The sequence below is a fragment of the Sinohyriopsis cumingii genome, chromosome 3 (genome assembly GCF_028554795.1).
Source record: "Sinohyriopsis cumingii isolate HCF-2022 chromosome 3, ASM2855479v2, whole genome shotgun sequence".
Classification (NCBI taxonomy): Eukaryota; Metazoa; Mollusca; class Bivalvia; order Unionida; family Unionidae; genus Sinohyriopsis; species Sinohyriopsis cumingii.
This window is the reverse complement of record NC_142963.1, coordinates 123,911,291-123,932,736: the sequence shown is the minus strand read 5'-3', so window position 1 is coordinate 123,932,736 and position 21,446 is coordinate 123,911,291. Positions and strand designations below refer to the sequence as shown.

Below are 21,446 nucleotides of genomic sequence, written 5' to 3'. Positions count from 1 at the left end.
GAATTTTGATGATCACATACTACCTTCTTCTCCTTCATTTTCTTCTCCAAGACCCATATTTGTGGTCCAGAGAGCCATCAACATGCAGTAAAGTGGATGTCTTCTCCAGTTGGTGAATACTTTCCATTTTTCTTTGTTTTTGATCAGTTTTAAGACTTTAACCAACAAATTCGGCTATGCAGTAGCAATGGATCATGTATTACTACTATTAAAATGTAGTTTTTTTTGAGGGAATAAAACTGATTTTAATTATGTAAAACTTACCCATTGCTATTGTCAATTGCCTTCCTCCCACCCCTCCTGGCATAACTGTCTATGAAAATGATGACTGTTCTGTGCATGGGTATGCAAGGTTGACAATTCTCCACTCTATGGGATGACGTATTCAGATCAAACAGATGAGGTTTTCATCATGAATAAGAATAAGCTATGCAGTAGCAGCAGGTAAGTAATTTATAATGAAAATTAGTTTTAACACTTCCCTCCAAATGAAATTGTTTTGTCCGATTTTGAGTAAACTTTGTAAATTGACTTCAGTTATTAAGAGGTTCAATCAGTTTTTAGTACATATTAAGAAAATTCATCAGTTAGAAATAGTTCTTAAATTATATGTAATGTAAACAGGGTTTTTTTTCCTTTTATAATATGTGTCTTTCTAAAGGAAAATAATCCACAATATTGACCATTGAGTTCACAGGTGTTTGGTTCTTCCCTTTGCAAAAAGCTATGAAAACCAGATATAAAAAAATTCTTTTAGATATAAGTTGTATAAATTGTAATAGAACAGTATGTACAATTTTTGAAAAATACACTTTAGGGATTAAAAAATTGTGATTTAAATTTTAAAAAATGGGTGTTGATAGAAATATTGTTAGAAAATACGTACAGTTGCAAGCAAGTGTAAACTATGCACAGTGTTGTAATTAAAGACCAGACTTTCAGAAATTATAGATATTTGTTTGCAAATAATTGTTTTCTTTTCCAATATATTTTGCTCCAAAAAGAAATTTTTCTTATGAAAACTGTTTAACTTATAAATTTGTTCATTGAGAATTATTTCAAATTTTGTTCCCATATTTGAAAATCCTAAATATTTGGAAATATTTTGATATAATTTGTGACATAAAGTTGCTAATATTGCCTTGTTCAAGTTTTTGAAACATTTACCATTGTTATCACATGTATTGTGAATTTTTTGGGGGTATTTCATATACTTGATGCCATTGCATAAATTTGTTTTTAACTTTATATTTTGTAATTTAAGATTTTAATAAAAAAAATATGCTTTTCTCCTAAAACACTCAATGTTAATTACCAATTATAAGGAAACCCATGGTCTTAATCCCTACTCCCCTATCATGTGAATTTAATTTCACTTTGTGTGAAAACCATATTACCATGAAGAACATTTTTGCAGGACTACATAAGCTTGCTTAGTGGAATAATCAAATGTTAAGTTATGTAAGCCTGGCAAGTGATATCTGGCCTACTTTGGCCTTTTGGTTTAAACATTGTTGTTTACTTTTATTTTCTTAGTTTCAATAGAGACTTGCTACCTCCCAGTTCTAAGAAGCATTATGGTTAACTTGCATATTTACAGTGTTAACTGTAAGCACAGACTAAAGGAAACATTGTTACGTTGTTTTGTGTGTGCAAACTGTAAGCACAGACGAAAGGAAACATTGTTACTTTTTTTTCTATTTTTGTCTTATTGTACTTTTGTTTTCCTTTTTTGATTTTACTTTATTTTGAATTTCTTTCTTTATAATTTTACATTATTTTATGAATCTCTGGTGCATACATTGTGGGAACTTATCAACACAGATAGATAAGTTTCAGTGGTTTAGATTTATATTGCTCTTGTCATAGATTTATTTATCTCAGTGCCTAATTCATCTTTTTATTTTCTGCAGGTTTTGATAACAAAAGTGGCAAGCCAGTTTGCCTTCCATTAAAATCACTGGCTGAGGTCCAGACATGGTTACCTGACCAAGATGATGTATGTGTTGCTAGGATACCAAGGTCACAGAAGGTCAAGCAAGAGCAAAGACCAAGAACATTGGTATGCCATGATATGGCAGGAGGCTACCTAGATGACAGGTATTATGTGCACTTTTTCCCTTTCCCTGTGCATAACAGGTATTATGTACACTTTTACCATTTCCTTGTGCATAACACACAGCCAGCTGGTAACATTGTAGAACCAGGTCTGCCATCCCATAATACACTGGTCATTTAGGGTCTGCATTGTTTGCTCAAAAGTTTAAATTAGTCCACTTTTATATTGCACAGTTCAAAATGTTGTGATCATTACACTATGGAATCAACACTAGGATGCCACTCTTTACCTAGGTTTAATGAACTCAGGGTGAATTGATGTAAAAATGATAGTATGACATATTTATGTTTTTTTCTCTTGTTGAACAAACATTTCTTATACAGTTTTAATTATCTCAGTAACAGTTGTGTGAAAGAAAATGACAAAGTAGAAAAAACAATACAAGATGGTTGGAAATCAATTTGTGATTGGCATAATTCAGCAATGGTGTCTTTATGTTTTTGAAAAGAGATTTGTTTTGGCAGTCTCACACTACTTTGTTTCCTTCTTTTGACTTTGGCTAAATAGTCTCCCCACAAAGTGACCCAATCTGCTGCCACTTTACAGTATTGGACACCCCTGTGTAAGGGAGAGTATGTTAAATTTTTATCAGTTTTTAAGACTGCCATCCTCCCTATGAATGGGCAAATTCAGTAAGGCAGTAGTGACAGGACAGGTATTGTAATATTACTATTAAAATTATCAGTTTGAAGCCTAAAACTAATTAAAAAATATAATAATTACATGTCAGTATTGCAAGATTCCCTCCTACCACCAACACCCCCCATAATGTTTGAAGTGTAATCCTGGTCCAAGTCAAAGAGGAAGAGTATTGCATATGAGTGGATGACATGATAGTCATACCAATTCTGGGTTCTCTCTGTACTATTTTCACATAATGGGAAGATGGAATATTGTTATGAGTCTATGCTCTTAAAATAAGTAACAAAAAAGAGTGAAGACAACAAGCTTTGTAAAATTTACCAAATAATTTATTTTCCTAGAATACAAAGTGAAAAATGTGAAAAAAAGAACTTATGGTATCGCGAATTAAATCCAAAATAATCCAAGAATTAAAGACAGAAGTCCTAGTAATAAAAAGTCCTGAATAAAACTCAGTTCAAGTCCCAAAGAGATCCAGAATTGAAGGCGATGACGTGTCTGTTATAACCTGTGAGGTACTGATGTGTCAACAGTCTCTTGTTGAATCACAGAAATATTATTTAAGGTTTGAATTCAGTATAAATTCCAATTAATGTCTTTATCCATGAATTTTGTCAGAGCACTTTTGTATTTCCAGAGAAAATAATAACTTGACTTCAGTGATGTGAAGAAAATAAAATTCAGCCCAAACTGGTCACAAGATAATAAAACTTAAGGTGCTAGATGTTAAAGCACAACTGGTAAATCCTCACAGTCACAAGATAATACAGTTTTCTACTTGACCCCAGGTCACAAATTAGCATTTTCTAAAAGCAACCATTAACAAATGGAAAATAACCTTCTAGAATGATCTAATGAGCATTGTTTACTTACAACACAATAACCTATAAAATTCACTTTGGAATCTCCAAAACCCTGACCCAAATCAACATGTTTACCTGAATAATAATTCAGTTAATAAGCTCATACACATAGAGAATAATAAAGCTACTATTAGTTGTTTACATAAATGAAATATGTAAAAAAAAAATGTGAATCAGGTCAAGCAGAAATGAACTCAGTTTTTGGACATGGTCAAGTCCAGCAAACAATGTTACATTACAATAACATGTAATGAATTTTTTTTTTAACTAACAAACAAACAATTAAATAAAATATACATAACAATATAAGCTCAGATGTGGAGACTTATTATCCCAGAAAGTAATCAAGGCAGTAGTGACAGGTAAGTATTGCATTACTAAAATTAGTTTCCCCCACCCACCCAGTCTCACCCACCCCAGAAAACTACATTTTTAAGTTTTACACATTTTAAAATTTTTAGACTTGGACCTATTTTTTTTGGGTAAAAACTTTGATAACATAATCGGTTAAAAACCATTTTGGCAAATTAAGTGTGGTAGGTAAATTTTGATTTATATGTACATGATAGACCTGATTCGATTTTCAGTCATTTACACTAATCTTGCATTGCTTTACAGATTAAAAACTTGTTGAACTTCATTTTTTGCAGTACCTTGTTATCATCACTGAGGAATAAAAGCGCTAATGAAATTTATTTCATATTTATGTTCATGTACAGACAATATCGTTAGATTTTTAGGCTATGACAACAGTTTTTTAAAACTTTTGAGAGTTTGACTTTCTGGGTACAAAAATCCTTATTTGCAGAATGAAGCAAAAACCATATGAAACACATGAAATTTAGTATGCATATTTGTATTCATATGTATATGACCTGATTAGATTTTCAATCCATTACAGCACTTTTTGTTAATTTTTAACACATTATTATAACTTGTGTGTGTTTAGACATTTGACAAACACCATGACAGTTTAATTAAACAAAAACCACCTGAGGATGACATAAAATTTGGTGGGTATGTTTGTTTGCTGATATTAATGACCTAATAAGATCTGTTTGCCCTTATAGCAATTTTGTTAAATAAAATAAAAAATAGTTTAATAATTATAAAGATGAATCCGGTTGCAAGTGAGAAACTGTAAGGACACATCAAAGCATGGTGTGCCTGCATATGGGAGTTTTAAACACAGTTCAGGCCTATAATGTACCATTTATAGTAATCTTGTTATCGACTTAGAATAAGACATTTTTAAATGAAAAGTCATTAAAAACTGATAAAAATATTTACTTTTCCAGATTTATCCAAGGATGTTTCAAGGACAACTGCTATCGTTTTTATCACTGGCAATACATTGACACCTTTGTGTACTTCAGTCATCATTTTGTAACTATTCCTCCACCAGGATGGACAAATGCTGCACACAAACATGGAGTTTGCGTTTTGGGTAAATATTTTACATGGGGATTGGGTAGTTTCTACACACATGCATTTTACATGCAAAGTCCTATTGTTTCCATGTCATCAGCATATCCATAGTTAATTGTTCTGAGGAGTTTACTTCCCTCTTCTCTAGGAACCAATTCATATGATCACCTGTGCCATAAATAACACTTAGAATAAGTTGTTAGACCTTGTTGAACCATCAGTGGTGGGTTATGTTATTCCTAATTTTTCAATACCATGTCAGTTTGTAATCATTAGGCATGACATTGTTAGTTGCGATATTCTCATAGAAGGTAATGTTAACAAAACATGTTTCCACAGTATTTATCAAATGAACTTCATTTAACCTCTCAGATATATTTTACTTTAAATGCAAATGACATCTCTTTAGGTGAAAAATGTTTTGCATGGAAACTTTTATCCACTGCAACACCTACATTGTGTTCATTTATGTCATAAATGGAGGTGATATTGTGGGACTTGAGTTACAAATCAGCCTGGTTATCTTAGACTGCCACAAAAATCTGAGCGTCATAAATTTATGCTGTTGAAAAATATGAATAATTCCAACTGATGACTCAGTGCTTAGACTTAATTTAAAACAAAATTTCAGTAATCACTTTTCTGACTGCACATCTGTCCATCCATCTGTCAGATATCCTTCTGTACCTCTGAATCAATCTCTAACCTAGCTTATGAAACTCTGTTTAGTATGTGTGTCACTTAATATTTTACTTGCCATGAGTTTTTGATCTTTCGTCAGATTTCTTTTGTTTGCTGAAGGTTTCATTTATAAAAAACTTTTGGCCAGTGTAAAATGTTCAATATCTCTGGAACCAAGAGACATACTTTCTTACCAATCAAGACTTTATGACAAAATATTCCCTTTGAGAGGTTCTTGCAGTTATTTCCATCTGAACTACTTCACAAACCTTTAAAATCTTAGTATTTGTGTTAATTACTCATTTCAGGTTCAAGTAAATGTCATTTCACTTTGGTTTTTAGCTCTGCTAGTCATAGACCAGAAGAGCTTATGGGATGGCATGTTGTCCGACATTCATTATCACAAGTTTGTCATTGCTAGGAGGATTACCATGAAGTTTTACATACACATTCATCACAAGGTCTAGTTGGTCCTAAATGAAAATGGTATTGCTCAGACCAACACAGCAGCAATCTTGAAAATTTTGTTATTGCTAGTCCTTGTGAATGGATGGTCATATCAACATGGGGTTCTGACTCAATAACGTCTTATAATGTCTAGTGGTCTTAATAAAAATGATGCTGATCTGAGATCTAATATAGGTCACCACAGCAACCAGCTTGAAAATCTTGTTTTTAATACTCATCCTGAATGGATGGTCATATCAACATGGGGTTCTGACTCAATAACGTCTTATAATGTCTAGTGGTCTTAATAAAAATGATGCTGATCTGAGATCTAATATAGGCCACCACAGCAACCAGCTTGAAAATCTTGTTTTTAATACTCATCCTGAATGGATGGTCATATCAACATGGGGTTCTGACTCAATAACGTCTTATAATGTCTAGTGGTCTTAATAAAAATGATACTGATCTGAGATCTAATATTGGCCACCACAGCAACCAGCTTGAAAATCTTGTTTTTAATACTCATCCTGAATGGATGGTCATATCAACATGGGGTTCTGACTCAATAACGTCTTATAATGTCTAGTGGTCTTAATAAAAATGATGCTGATCTGAGATCTAATATAGGCCACAACAGCAACCAGCTTGAAAATCTTGTTTTTAATACTCATTCTTAATGGACAGTCATATCAACATGGTTTCACTAGTGGACTTCAGCAGGGAACATCAGAAACCATACTATGGCTTGCTTGGGTTTTCTTGTGGATAAATGTTTTTTTTTAAAAATGATGATGATAAAATATTCATTAGTTTGTCAGTATCATCCAACTGTTGCATTGTAGAGTATGTTGTATTCCTATAATTAACGTCAGCTCTTTCCCAGATTGGGAAGCCCAGTTTGATACACAAGAGCTGTCCTATATTTAATATTTATGTCACTGCTTTTTCACCTGATAGAATTAGAATACACAGTTTTTTAACTAATGTTCCCATATTTAGAAGATTCAGATTTTAAGAAATATGAAAGCTCAGATTTATGCCAGAAAAGTAGTTCTCTTTGTTCTTAGTTTTCATGGATTCTTATGTTGACAGGTTCTACTGTATATGCAAGACAAGAAAAATTTAGCTGCAGAAATGTATAATTCTGTGAGAAACTGAGAAGTGAGATAGTTCAGAATTCTTTGAGATTTTCTTTTCTTACTTTGTGAGATGTAACATGCACTTGGTTTATATTTGAATACTTAGCAAAAACAAAGTTAAGGCATATCATACTATTGTGACCTATGACAATGTCACAGTAAGACTTGTTTTTTCCCCTGCAGGAACTGTGATAACAGAATGGGATGATGGGAAGAAGAACTGTGAGATCTTCCTTCAGACAGAGGAATCATACAAAGCCTTTGTTGACAAGCTGGTTCAGATCGCTGTTTACTATCAGTTTGATGGCTGGCTTATCAACATAGAAAACATAATTCAGGTAAATGTTGGTTTGTAATGGAAAACAGTCTCAACCTAATGTACAGCTGCATATATATATATAAAGAACAAAAGTCATATAGCAAATAATCCTTTAATATAGACTGGATGAAGCAAGGCATACAGTATGTTTAGGTTTGTGGATTCATTTAAATATATGGAAAAAAAACTGACAATGAACAGTGCAGAACTAGCTTTAATATCAGTAAGATTTTACCTGATGCTATTGTGCAGCTTACATTTCTGGGATGAAATTACTCTTCTCCATATAATAAAAATTACATTCTCCTATTAGATGAAAAGTTCTAGAAAGTTCAGAACTAGAATTAACACTGACCGAACCAGCTCCCCATATCCTAAGCCCTTCAGCCAATGGATATCCACAATTGTTTTAATTCAGTTATGATTTTTTCGTGGACTCTTGGTTAGGCATTGTTTCCCCATTTATCACCAGATTTGCTTGTGGCTTCTGCTTCAGTATACATTTATTTAGTGAGCATCTGGTTTGCTAAATCATTGACTAATGCTTTATGTCATTTAGTTTTGACTTGAAGAATGGGGTCACACATCAGCATGTTCTTCTGATAGTTTTTTTCAGGTGGTTGCACACCATTCATTTCAGTTATAGTGAGTCAGAGTCACACTACACTAATTTTTATACATTATGAATTTTGTTTGTTTCACTATATTCATTGTCTATAGTACCAAGGTTAAGTATTGTTGATGCTGGCTTGTGTTTGACCATATGTACTGTTGCACAAATGCTGTCTGTGATTAAAGGTAGAAGTGTTCAAAACCACACAGCAGAGAGGGTGTTAAATGGTGTGTCTTTAGCATTCTACTTCCTGATATTTCTACTGTCCAAAAGAGGTTGAATATGTCGGCTGATTTTTGACCTGTGCACCTTAAACATGTTTCTTCAAGAGGAATCTTTCAAGATGGAGTATTTTTCAGAGTAATGGGAGTAGTCACTGCCCACCTAAGGTGCCTGGGAATCCCTATCCTCCAGTATTCTGATTAGTTGATTCACAATGACCTCTTAGAGCCTCTCAGACAACATATGTCTAGCTGATGGCCCATGGTGACCTGGTTGGGCATTATACTAAACCTAGAGAAATTGGAGCTAGTTCCATCACAGGATTTTGTATTTGTGGGGATGAATTTCCTCATGAATAGAAGATTAGTCCTTATCCCACTATACAGAGTAGACTGAATCCTGGTTCTTTTTGGTAGCATTGAGAGCCATGACTTTTGTTGTCAGTTCATATATACATCAGTCTCTTCTCAGGACCTTGAACTCTGCAGCAGACCTGGTTTCCCTAGGAAGACTTCACTTGTGCCCCCTCCAGATTCTCCTTTTGGTAAACTGGAGACTTACTTTGGTTGGTCGGAAAATCAGGACCGGGTTTTGACAGCAGTTCCCTGCATGCCCCCCAAACCCCACTCCTGTCTGTTTGTGGATGTGTCAGATTCATGTGGACATTCACTTTGAGTAAGAAGGGGTTGTTCTTCAGGGTTTGTGGTCCCAGGAAGAATCTGCCCAACATGTAACAATTTTGAAATGGGGTAGTATTTTTAGCCCCAAGGGGGTGCATTAACCAATTAAGAAGTTGCTATTGGATGGTCTCCTCTGACAATAGATAGGTGGTATACCACAGGTGAGATGGTGGCACACATGCCCCTTTTCTTTGCATGGAGGTTTGGAACCTTCTTTATCAGCAATCTCAGAAGGGATTACTCCCAGGAAGAAGAATATATTGGCAGATAGTCTGTCCAGGAGAGACAAGGTAGTCCTCATAGAATGAGCCCTGCACCAATCTGTAACAGATTCCTTGTTCAGACATGGGGAATACCCTTGGTGGACTTGTAGGCTAAACAACAAGCTCCCCTTCTGTGTTTACTCAGTCCCAGACCAGAGAGTCTTGACAGTGGATGCCTTCAGCCTGAAGTGGGTTCATCTGTTTGCTTAAATCTTCCTGCTATTAAGATGATTATGCAGGTGCATAAAGTCAGGATCTCTACTACTCAGCTCATTTTGATAACCCCTCTGTGACCCAAGTGGTCACGGTTCATCTTGACCTGTTGGTAGACCAGCTCAAGACCTTACCTTTGAGGAGTGACCTTTTTTGCAGTACAGGGGTTCTCTTTACGCTCATGTCAGGCAATCTGTAGGGAGAGGGTTCCAGTACGAATGGTACAGAATAAAATTTCCCTGGTCCTCACCAAGCCTTTTATTCTGCTTTTGTGTCTGATATCAAAAATTTAAATAACTGCTTCTCATTACAATGTGATGGGACAACCCCAACACAGGAAAATATGCAAATGGATCTTTTGATCAGATATTGGTCCCCCACATGTGATAAAATCTTGTGCAGATTTTATAAGTGATTCTTCTTTGGCCATGCAGATGGAAGCGAGTCACAAAATTTTTTGTTCAGTCCTTCCAGGAAGATCCTCTACCTGTGGAATCTTGAATTGTATCAGATGCTAACTCGGAATGGAAAGGTTTTTTTGATATAGATAAGAAGTGTAATCTTCACACTATGCACAATGCCAACTAAATCTTGATGTTGCAGAGGAAGTCTTTATGAAGCACACACAAGTTCACTGGCTGAGTATTGTACCAGCAATACAGCATATAGTTGTGCATTTGACAGGGATTCAAGAATATGGGACTAGATTGGAGAAGGATTTAAAGACATTGGCAAGGAGTATCAAATTTAAGAGAATAAGAAAATCAGTGAGAAAAAACTTGAAGTAATTTTGTTTTAGCCTTTAGTTATACCACAGTTTGGTATTCTAGTGGTGCACCTACTGTACAGTAAAAAGTAAAAAAATAAAGTTAGTGTAAACCAATTTAAGGCAATTGGTCAGTGCTGACAGTGTGAATAATACTGCCTCAGATGATTAGAAAGTCCATGAAATGGCATAAAACTTCAGCTAAGTGATGAAGATATTGCTCTTGGAAAAGCAAGGATGAAACTTCTGTATTTTAAAACAGATTTGCATTGCAGAGATTCTGAGAATCAGTTCAACATATCATCAGTTTTGAAGTACCCAATTAACCAGTTTCCATTTGGAAACAAGTTAATTAAAACACTGGATTCTTTATCTCCAAGTAAAAGATTTGGAAACAAGTTAATTAAAACACTGGATTTTGTATCTCCAAGTAAAAGATTTGAGAAATGGTCAGAAGTAAACTCAGAAAATTAAGTAAAGCACCTATACCTGGACTAGAATGTTGCTTAATACTATCATTATTGATGAATGGAAGGTATATCAATCAGAAGATGAAATGCACGAGTAGGAATGAGTTGATTACTTCTGGAGGCAGGTGTTCTTAGAGAACCAAGACAATGATAATTTGAAATACAAATGTCTTCCAAATGCTTCTCTGCTAGATAAGAAAACATTGGTACTGCCTCATGACATTGCTGGTTACAAAGACAGAAATATCATCAGGAGAAAAAACAGTGAACAGAGTCAGAATGGTAAAGGGTACTGTCAGGTTGTGTGATCATGAGTACAGCCAGCAAGAGAAAAGTTTACTAAACAGGGAAGATATAGGGTGTTCAAAAATGGTATGCATCAACTACAAACTAAGGTTGGAGAAGGAAAAAGCTGACAAAGAAATACAAAGAGAAAAAAAGAAAAAAGATGGCTTGAAAAAAGGAGAATAAAAAATGAAGAAAAGGAAATCAGAAAAAAAAGTTCCTCTTTTTTTTAAAAAGAATTCTTATGGAAATATTCAGAAGTTAAGTCAAAATTATTAAGCATACAGGAAATACTGAAAGTGTGAAACAGTAAGCTAATAAAAGCAGATGAAAAAGAAGATATTAAAGGGTAAATATGGCAAAATTGATGACTGAAAGAGCTACAAGGAAGTCTCAAGTTTAAGGAAATAGACGTACCTTGTCAAAAAAAGATTAAACAGTAGAAAAGACAGTTGATGGATAGAAAAGTGTGTTGGACAGGTAGTGGTTCAGTAAATGGGAAACATGAAGACACTCATCCTGCTAAGAATGGAGCAGAATCAAATTATCTATTCTGAATTTAGTTTTAAACTGTACAAAGATGTACAAATGATCCAAACACTATTTGGCTCTGTTAATATCAGGGGAGGCAAATAAAAAACATTGTATTGTATTCAGCAGTTTCATATTATTTTTGTTTCTGTCTAATGCCTATTTATCAGTTCTCTTTCAATGGAAGCTTCTATTTCAATGGAAGCTTCTAAAAAACATATCTCAAATGTAAATATGTGTGTTGGTCAAGGTTGAAATGATAATTTGATTACTAATATCACCAAACAAGCAATAACATGCATTGTTTGTTTAGCATTTCCAGTATTTCAAATAAACTATCTTTATCCAGTCATGAATATTTAATTTCAAATGATGTTTACTCAGAGATATCGGAAATGCTTAATTATGCGTATTTGGACACCAATTTTTTAGCTGGGACGCATACAATCACTGAGGCGGGAGTCCTCCGTACGCATGTAACAGGTGTGCAGCAAAATTCAAAGACTTGACAGTCCTGCTTCAGCCACCTGCTTTGTGGGAAATGTGTTGATCAGTTAGCTGTGCTGATATTTACAAAGACAGAATTCAGTGACTGAAAGACCCCTTGATGTACGTACATGTTGCCATTTTATAAGAACACATAAAAAAGAACATGATGTAATAGCTGGGCGGCACGTTCAAAGGCTTTGACTGGTGGCAAGGTGGGAAAATGTACTGATATTTACAGTGACTGAATTCAGAGGAGTCCCAGAGATGTACATGTGGTCATTTATAAAAGTACATCAAATAAACAACTTTAGCTTTCGTTGTTGTGTTCATTTCCGAATGTATCGGAATAAGCAGTGCATGTGACCTCAGAATCAAGACATGTTGAGACTTAGACAAAATGCCATTCGTAAATGGGTGACAAGTCGCCTAAAAATGTAAACGTCGCCTTCTTCTGTTAGGAAAGTGAAAACGACTTTGCCCTGTGATTATTTAAGAGGTACATTGACTGACCATACCATTTTTTTTTAAAATGCCCCTTGCCTTAGCCTGGTTAGTTCTAGTGTTGTAGCGAAATGTATTCATCAATGCATCAGTAGATAGGCCTAGTTTTTATATCAGTTACGTTGACAAACAAACTCTTGCCCATTCACAAGCATTATGTTTTGATAGCTGATTGACCATTAACCCTTTTCCAATTAGGTATCTATCAATTTCCTGCATGCTATCCTTCGATGATAAAACATACAAACTTGTGTTTTAAGATGAGAATCAGTGTTCTGGATATATATTAACAGCCTGTTATACAATATTTCATCATAAAATTAGTTTTAAACTGTAAGTGAACCAATAGGCCTAACGGGAAATAATGGCGGACTTCGCTAAGTCTGGGATGTACCATTTTATTAGATTGTCTGTTTTCTTAAATCATCAGGCAAATATATTCAGAAAAAATGTACAGATCATTGAAACCAAAGCCTAGGTATTATTTTATTAAATATTTAACTTTAAAATGCAAATTATATAGGTCAGAAACGTATGGGACAATGCTATGTTGTGGAATTCGCGAGATGCACTTTAAGGTCTAAACTGTTTTTTTTTACTTGACACGTATTTGCGAAAATGGGGGAAAAAACAGCAAATCAGATGCTATTTATTTGCCTAAAATTACTACAAGTATGTATACAAATAAATACAAATAAATAAACCATAAATTTACGAAACTTTAAATGGACTGTTGTAATGAAGCTATATTATAGTGAGTGATTACATTACGAAAACCTCTCCATGTAAAAATAGATGCACTCACGTCTGCGTTGATTCTTTAGGAGAGAAGGGACTGCAACTTTTGATGGTGGGACTCCTATTTTTACCAAAATGGGAGTACTGGACTCCTAGTTTTAAAATCCTAGCGAGACCTATGTTACTGTTATATTTATAAATGATTACATAATTTAGTTGCAAATAGTCTTGAATAGAATGCTTTTTTTGAGTTTGAAAAGACTAAAATTATAATGTCTCTAAATTAAACACTTCTTGACTTTAGAGTTATGATTGGAATGATGTATTGTTGAGGATAGTCTGCATGTTGTTAAGTGCTGTTGTCCCTTTGTATTAAAACTGGTAGCTTAATGATATGCATTGGTTGTCATCATAGTAACCTCTATTCACAACATCAATTACAATTTGACTAAAAGTCTATACCCAACACATGAAAGATGAAAATAATTGAATTCAATCAAAAAATTTTATATCTGTTTTTTAATTTCATAAAAATTTAAAGAATCTTAGCATCTTTGCCTTTAAGCTTGTAGTACATGATGTTTATTTGGAAGGGTTTATTTTATTGAAGTTTTTTGTGTCATTCTATATTTTTACATTTTAAAAGTTACTTTTAATTGGCACCATATAACCATTAATGGGCTTATGTGCTGTTATATGCTAATACATATATACATACATACTTGATGCCGTTTCACCTCTAAATTGAAATTAATCATTTTTTTGAAAATAATGTGTTAAGTGAAAGGAAAAGCAAATCCCCATGCAGCAGTAAAATAATTTCATCTTGAAGGCAAAATTTGATCAATGTGATTCCAGTATCAGCATTGATATTAGTATTTATTGTGATCCATATTTCTCAACTATGTGGCACAAAAAAAACGTCTAAAATGTCTCTTACTTTTCTTTTATTGTTTTTGTCTCTGGCCAGTTGCCTCGTGTCAGTTTTCACTTGGTCAATTGTCTCAGGTGTGTTGTCACTTGGCTAGATGTCTCAGGTGAGTTGTTATTTGGTTGGTTATCTTGGGTCAGTTGTTGTTTGGTTGGTTGGTTTCCTCAGGTCAGTTTTATTACTTGGTTGTCTCAGGCCAGTTGTTACTTGGTTGGTTGCCTAGGCCAGTTGATTCTTGACAATTTGATGGCATCTTAGTACATGTATAGTGAAATGCACTTTAATGACATTGCAACAACATAGATATGTACATGGTTACAACTCAGGTAAATCTGTAATGTGACAGAATAAACATAAGATTTTTTTTCTCTTTTATGAAGAAATGGGTGAGATTAAAAGAACCAAAATTGGTGGTTGAGACAGGTCAAGAAAATTGCACTTGAGGGGTTACACCTTGCAGAAGAGAAATAATCTAACCCCATGATTATGATTTTCTGGTCCCCACTGCTAAATGAACATTAGCTCATTAAGGTTTGTTAGCTCTTAAAGGCAGTATGGTCATTATAATTTTTATCACAGGTGAATTTGATAGAGAATCTGGCTGGCTTTGTCAAATACCTAACTCAAAAGATGCACCAAGCTGTACCAGAGTCTCTGGTCATCTGGTATGATAGTGTTATCACCACTGGGGAACTTAAGTGGCAAGATCAACTGAATGAAAAAAACAGGTAAAATAGCATGATATATTTGTTTCTTTTAATGTTTCACTTGAAAAGTTTTCATATCAAGAAAAGTGTGTGTTCAAATCAGTCAGAAATTTGAAAATGTCACTTTAATTTAAGGTAATATGAAATTTGGCAGGTATCCTCAGATAAATTATGTCAGTAAAAGAATTTTTGTTGGAGAGCAGATCATTTATGACATATTAATCAAAATAGCTTAGTGTTGTTTAATAAAAAAACCTTGTCTTTATCTTGGATTTTTAAGAAGAGAAGCAAGGAGCACATATTATATGAATTCTATTATACAAAAAAAATTTGAAGAGACATACATAAATTTTTTAAAGATTATTTCAGGTGATTTCTGCATCAAGTAAACTCACCTTAGTAATATGCATCATCAAATGAATGTTGAATTTTATTTGTAGAGCTCAATCCTGTTGGCCTATTGTCATCATCAGATATTTATAATGCATAACTTGCAGTGGGTTTTGCTTAGTATCATACATTATGACTGTAACAAAATTATATTTTGTTTTATGTTCTGAACAATGTCAAAGTCTTGAAAACCATAGTGAATGCAGTATGAATTACATCAGTTACAATCAGCTGTAACTTTGTGATAAACATAAAGAAGGGATGATCCTTATATGCTATAATACCAATATGAAATGGCATGATGCTATAATACCAGTATGAAATGGCTATGTTGGCATGATGATATGTAGGAATTAAAAAAAAACTGATGACTTTATTAAACCTTTAAAAAATCATGGAATCCCATGCTACATGAGTAACATTGTTATTGTGAAAGTTAAGTACATGCATTTCTTTGTGTCTCAGATTATTCTTACAATATTTATCTTTTTCTTCTGCCAGCTGCATGAAATTTTTTATTTGAAGCAATCACAAATGAACATGATTATAAATTAATAATTCGTCTTTACATCCAGACTATTTTTTGATGCCTGTGATGGTATTTTCCTGAATTACTGCTGGAATGAGGAGAAACTTCTCAACTCCAAAATATTTGCTTCGGCTGCCAGTCGATCTTATGATGTGTATGTTGGCATTGATGTGTTTGGCCGTGGGTGCCTTGGTGGAGGGGGATACAACACCATTGAGGTGCAACTCTTAAATCAAAATTTCAATGATATTCTTTATGTTGTTGATATATGGATGGTGTGAATAACTCATTGGATCATTGGTTTATGGATACTTGGTCATTGAGCAGAGTTAAGATAATCATTTCTACATATTAGTGTACCATCATCTGTAAAACTGAATTTTGTTTTCCTTTTAAAATTATACCCAGTAAGATAACAGAAAATATGTGTTTAAAGATTTAATAAAAATTTATTTTAAAAAATCTTGCAACTAAGACAGTTTGAATTTTTATAAGTTGCCATATTGTCTTAATGTTTTGCACTCGTAAATTTTTCCATCACAGTTCTTTCATAAAAATCAAAATTATTTTTGCATATTGAATTTCTTTATATGCCTATAACAAGGCATAATATATTATTTTATGATGTTCTCCATCTATCCATCTGTCTGTTGCCAATTTTGTTTCTGCACAAAAACTCGAGTTATCCATCATTTACAGTAGCCAAACTTTATGGTTGGTTTGTACTTGGAGTAAGGGAGAAGCCTATCGATTTAGGGGTCAAAAGGTCACAAGTCAAGGTTACTGTGCCTGAAAGAAGAAATTGGTTTCTGAACACACATTTAAGTTATCAACCATATGCCATCACCAGAATGTATTAGTGGTTTACATTAAGATAGAAGCCTATTGATTTCTAAGTTGACAAGTTAAAGTTCAAGGTCACTGACTAAAGTTTGTGGAGGATGTGCACTTAAGGTATGGTAGAGTCCTGTTGTCTTTGTGGTCTAATCTCAATGGGCAGGGTTATTGTAGCTCAAAGAAAAATGGGTTTTGTAGAATAGCTTTTGTTTTCAAGTACATTTCATGACCAAACTTTGTTGATAACTTGCAGTTAGGGTCAGACCTTTCAATTCTGGTGCCAAATGGTGAGAAGTCATGATAGTCTAATAAGAAAGTAATAGTTTCAGTATGCATAGTTTAAGTTCACAACCTCATATGTTAATAAAAGTCAAGGTCATTGACACTCATTGGGGATTAATTTCCATATTCAGCCATATCAAACATAGAGCCCACATAGATGACTGTTAAATACAGAACATCTGTATAAAGTGCTATTCATGGTCTTGTTGTATAAAGTACACAGAATAAAAGATAAAACTATATCAGTAGTATTTTTTGTGTCTTAAATAATTGAGGTATCTTTGAAAGAATGTAATGAACACATCTTTTAATATTCATGGAAAAGATTTATTTTCATTAATTCTTTACAGGCACTTACTTTGGTGAGAAATTTCAGTTTATCAGCAGCTATATTTGCTCAGGGTTGGGTTTATGAAACCCAGGGGATGGAAAAATTTACAGAAAATGAAAATATGTAAGTATTGAAGGTTTTAGCATGAAACGCTAATTGTATACTGTGGCAGATTTCTTCATTTTGACTTGAAATCTTGCTTATGATGTACAAATTGAAGCAAACTTTCAGAGTTATCATTATTGTCACATAGTTAACTTTCAGTGTTGTAACTAATTTTGAATTAAGTTTGTGTAAAGTTTGTTTACATTTATTCCTCTGCAGTTTTCCAAACACTGGATTTAATATTTGGTGTGGATGGTGTAAATTTGACTGAAATGATGATATATATATATATATATATATATATATATATATATATATATATATATATATATATATATATAGAGAGAGAGAGAGAGAGAGAGAGAGAGAGAGAGAGAGAGAAAATTTAATGATTTAAATGTTTTTTGTCTTGTATTCCTGTTTATTCAACATTTTGTAGGTTTTGGAGTTACCTGCGACCACATTGTCACTGCAGACCAATTAAAAGCCTCCCTTTAGTAACCTCCTTTTGTCAGGGTTATGGGCAGAAATATTACCTACAGGGGAAGGTAATTCTGTAATTTATTTGCCTAAATTCTTCATAGTTTGATACTGTCAGTAGATTTACTCTTGTTTGATTAAAGAGTTTGAAATGTAATACTGTTGTTAAAGTCATCAAGAAATTGTGAAATTTTGTGTAGTTAATTTCTGCACAAATTAAAAGATACAGTTTTTTTTTTTTACAAAGTGTTGTTAAAGTTTATTGTACTATCCTCATATTGTTGTCATATTCATGCAGAGGGGTGTATTTACAGAGTTCTTAATAGTAGTTCTTGTTTGTCTTTATTTTATGTCAGGTTAATCTTTTATTGCATTTGGAACTTAACTTTTTTAGATCAAGAGCTGGGGGTTGGGTGGTAAACATTATTTTAACAGATTGTTTCTGAAGTTGCTTGGAGATATGTTTACTGATGTTTTAGGATTGTTGCAGACAGTTTGCATAAACACAATTCTGCCACAGCATTGCATAACCAGGGTCTGTTATCTTCATAGTTACGTATATCTTATATCTGTGTAATTGTCATACACTTGACTGCAAGTTATTATTCTAAGGTCATTCACTAAAATACTTGCAAAGTTTTAAAAATGTCTGTCAATGCTTCATCTATCTTGGGCTATGATGTCATCAAATTAGACCCAGTTCAAAGTAAATACACAATTTTTTTGATCCTTGCATAGTCCTATTAATTATAGACTTATCATCTGTTGAGCACACATACACACATGTGCAGAGAGAGAGAGAGAGAGGTCATCCCTTCTGCATTTAAATTGTTTTCTTCTTGAGGGGTGGTGGCTTTTTATAAAAGAAACAGAAAGGCAACATGATGGAGATTACTTCTGTTTTGCAGGTTGAGATAGCCTGTTGTGAGTGGTCACCTCGCATGAGAGGAGCCTCATAAGAGGGTTGAATGCAGTGTTACATGCTATCTTCCATTTATTTCCAGGCTTTGTTAGATTCTCCATGGAGCAACCTTAGCATACAGAGTATGCAGCCTATCTTAACAACTGTGTCACAGTCTGATGACCAAATTCAAATAAAGGGTCAGACAATTTCAGAAGGGAACCAGACTGACAATGTTCAGATCAAGAATGATAGTACAACTCAAACATCTTCAGAGTCTAGCAAAACCACAATGCAGATGGCAGGGGCAGTTGAGACATATGTTTATACAGAAGATGCTTATATTGGAGGTACCTGTTTAAAACTCAAGGCAGATTTAAGGAATAAGAAGAGTGCCACATCAGGGTTAGTAATACATGATTATTTATCAATCATAAAGTAACAAAAACTTTGCTGGAATTTTCTTTTAATCAAACTTTGTTATTATTTTTAAAAAATTGTAATTTGTTGCAGTTGTAGGCTTGAGGATGTAGAGTATGTCCATTGCACCCTCTAGCATGTTGTAGGAAGTGACTAATGGAGGCAGCCTTATTGCCCTGGGATGCATCCCATGATGATGTTGCAGCTAAGTCAGTCTTAGGCTTTGTAGAACACAATTTATCTAAAAAAATAGGTCTTTATTATTTAAATTTTTTACCATTTATTGCCTTAATCTTGTTATTTTTTTCCTTTTTCCTTAGACCAAATTTTATGTTTAGAAAAATTGAAATTATAAAAGAATAGAAGATGATAAAGTGAACATGTTTAACTTTTGATTTTAAAATCAAGCTTTCTATGCAATGAAGGTTTGTAGAATACATTGAATTGAAAAAAAATGTGTAGGTTTAATTTGGAAAGGCAAAAGAAACAAAAAGATGTAAATTCAAAATATATTTAACTACAGGAAACTGAAGTAACTTCGTAATGAAGTGCAAGATATTTCAGGAACCTTGATTATAAACTATTGTGGGTTGTTTCAGTGAGTATTATTAGTGGGCACATGAAGGTGAATTATAGTATGTCAGTTTGTATTATCTTTTTTAATCTAATGTCAAAAATATTATGTGGCTGTTGACATTGAAAAAATTTGTCTAGACTTTTGGGGGAAATGTCCATGACCTCATATTTGAATAAAATGAAAGAATCATTAATTGCCCAATGGTTTAAAAATAAAATATTATGTTGAAACCTTTTGTGTATTAAGTATAAATTGTGTTGAGTATTTTGATACGTATTGGAAAAAAATATATTTGCAGAAGATTTTGGTAGGGTTCTTGCTTTATAATGTGGAAAACATAAACCCTAATGACGCAGAATTTAGTAGTGAGGAAGTCATTAATAATATAATCTGACATCATAGTCATTTAGAAAAAATAGAACAATTTTAGTAAAGGGTTGTTAGCAATTTCATCAGAAAGGGTTGCTGTCATGGAGAAAATTGTATTTTCAAGTCAGAACCAATATGCCATTTATGACCACATGTTAACATGAGGGGAATGCTAAAGGATCAGAGAAGCAGTACTCTATTGCCAACCTGATTGAGATATTATCTGACAATGGAGAGACTGGAGTGGATATCTTGTCTGACAGTGGAGAGACTGGAGTGGATATCTTGTCTGACAATGGAGAGAATGGAGTGGATATCTTGTCTGACAATGGAGAGACTGGAGTGGATATCAATTCTTGAAGCCCCTGCAAGGCATACAGTACTCCATTTATCAAATTTTATGCAATCTTTGTACATGAACACAGTGTATCATAATGCCTTACATCCAAGATAAAGATGCTGATATTATTCACAATGGAGGATCATAGAATCTGTTTAATTATTCTTGGGCAAATGTTTTTGGATTAAATAATGGTTTCCATTATTTTGCCTGTGCTTTCAGTTTATTGCTTTCAGTTTTCTCAACAGTTGAAGAAAATAACTACATAAGAATGTGGCATTAGTACCTAGTCATGCACTCTTTGCATGTGTGTCTCTTTGTGTGTTGGCATGTGTGTATGTTGGTGTGTGTGTCTCCAGATGAAACCGGTGTTTCTGAGTAGTTACTGACACATAGGGTATGGTGTTTGGGAAGAAAATCTAGGATCAGTAGGATATCCATCAAGATTATGAAAGTCCTGGGACATATGATCGAGATTGATAAGTGTCCAGACTGGACGTGGAGTGCAGGGCAGAGTAGACATCATGAAAAGTATTTGTTTAAGAATATGACAAGATTTGTCAGGCCCTGCTGTCATGACATCACATGTCAAATACCTCCCAAAGGAGTGCAGAAGTTTTAGTGTGACCTTGTCATGATAATGAAGTATAATTTTTGGCATCATCATATGTGCATTGCCATCATTTGATTAAGTTCATTTGAAAAGAAAATCGTTTCATAGAAAAATATCACAACTCCATTATTCCATTCATAAGACAGTTAAAATGTATACATGTTGATAATAACAGCTGAATCTTAAATATTGAACCTTGTTAATTAATATTTCAGTATTTAA

General features: G+C 33.7%; 1 protein-coding gene across 1 annotated transcript in view; it reads left to right on the top strand.

The window, feature by feature from the left end:
• The window catches only part of LOC149803765 (cytosolic endo-beta-N-acetylglucosaminidase-like), a 43,513-nt gene that overhangs the window by 10,230 nt on the left and 11,837 nt on the right, over nucleotides 1-21,446 (top strand). The window contains exons 2-9 of the mRNA XM_089953535.1: nucleotides 1,914-2,100; nucleotides 4,923-5,071; nucleotides 7,506-7,660; nucleotides 14,923-15,071; nucleotides 16,016-16,187; nucleotides 17,439-17,542; nucleotides 17,964-18,072; nucleotides 19,009-19,310. Of these exons, the coding sequence (XP_089809661.1) occupies nucleotides 1,914-2,100; nucleotides 4,923-5,071; nucleotides 7,506-7,660; nucleotides 14,923-15,071; nucleotides 16,016-16,187; nucleotides 17,439-17,542; nucleotides 17,964-18,072; nucleotides 19,009-19,310 (1,327 nt within the window). The remainder of the gene's footprint in view (nucleotides 1-1,913; nucleotides 2,101-4,922; nucleotides 5,072-7,505; nucleotides 7,661-14,922; nucleotides 15,072-16,015; nucleotides 16,188-17,438; nucleotides 17,543-17,963; nucleotides 18,073-19,008; nucleotides 19,311-21,446) is intronic.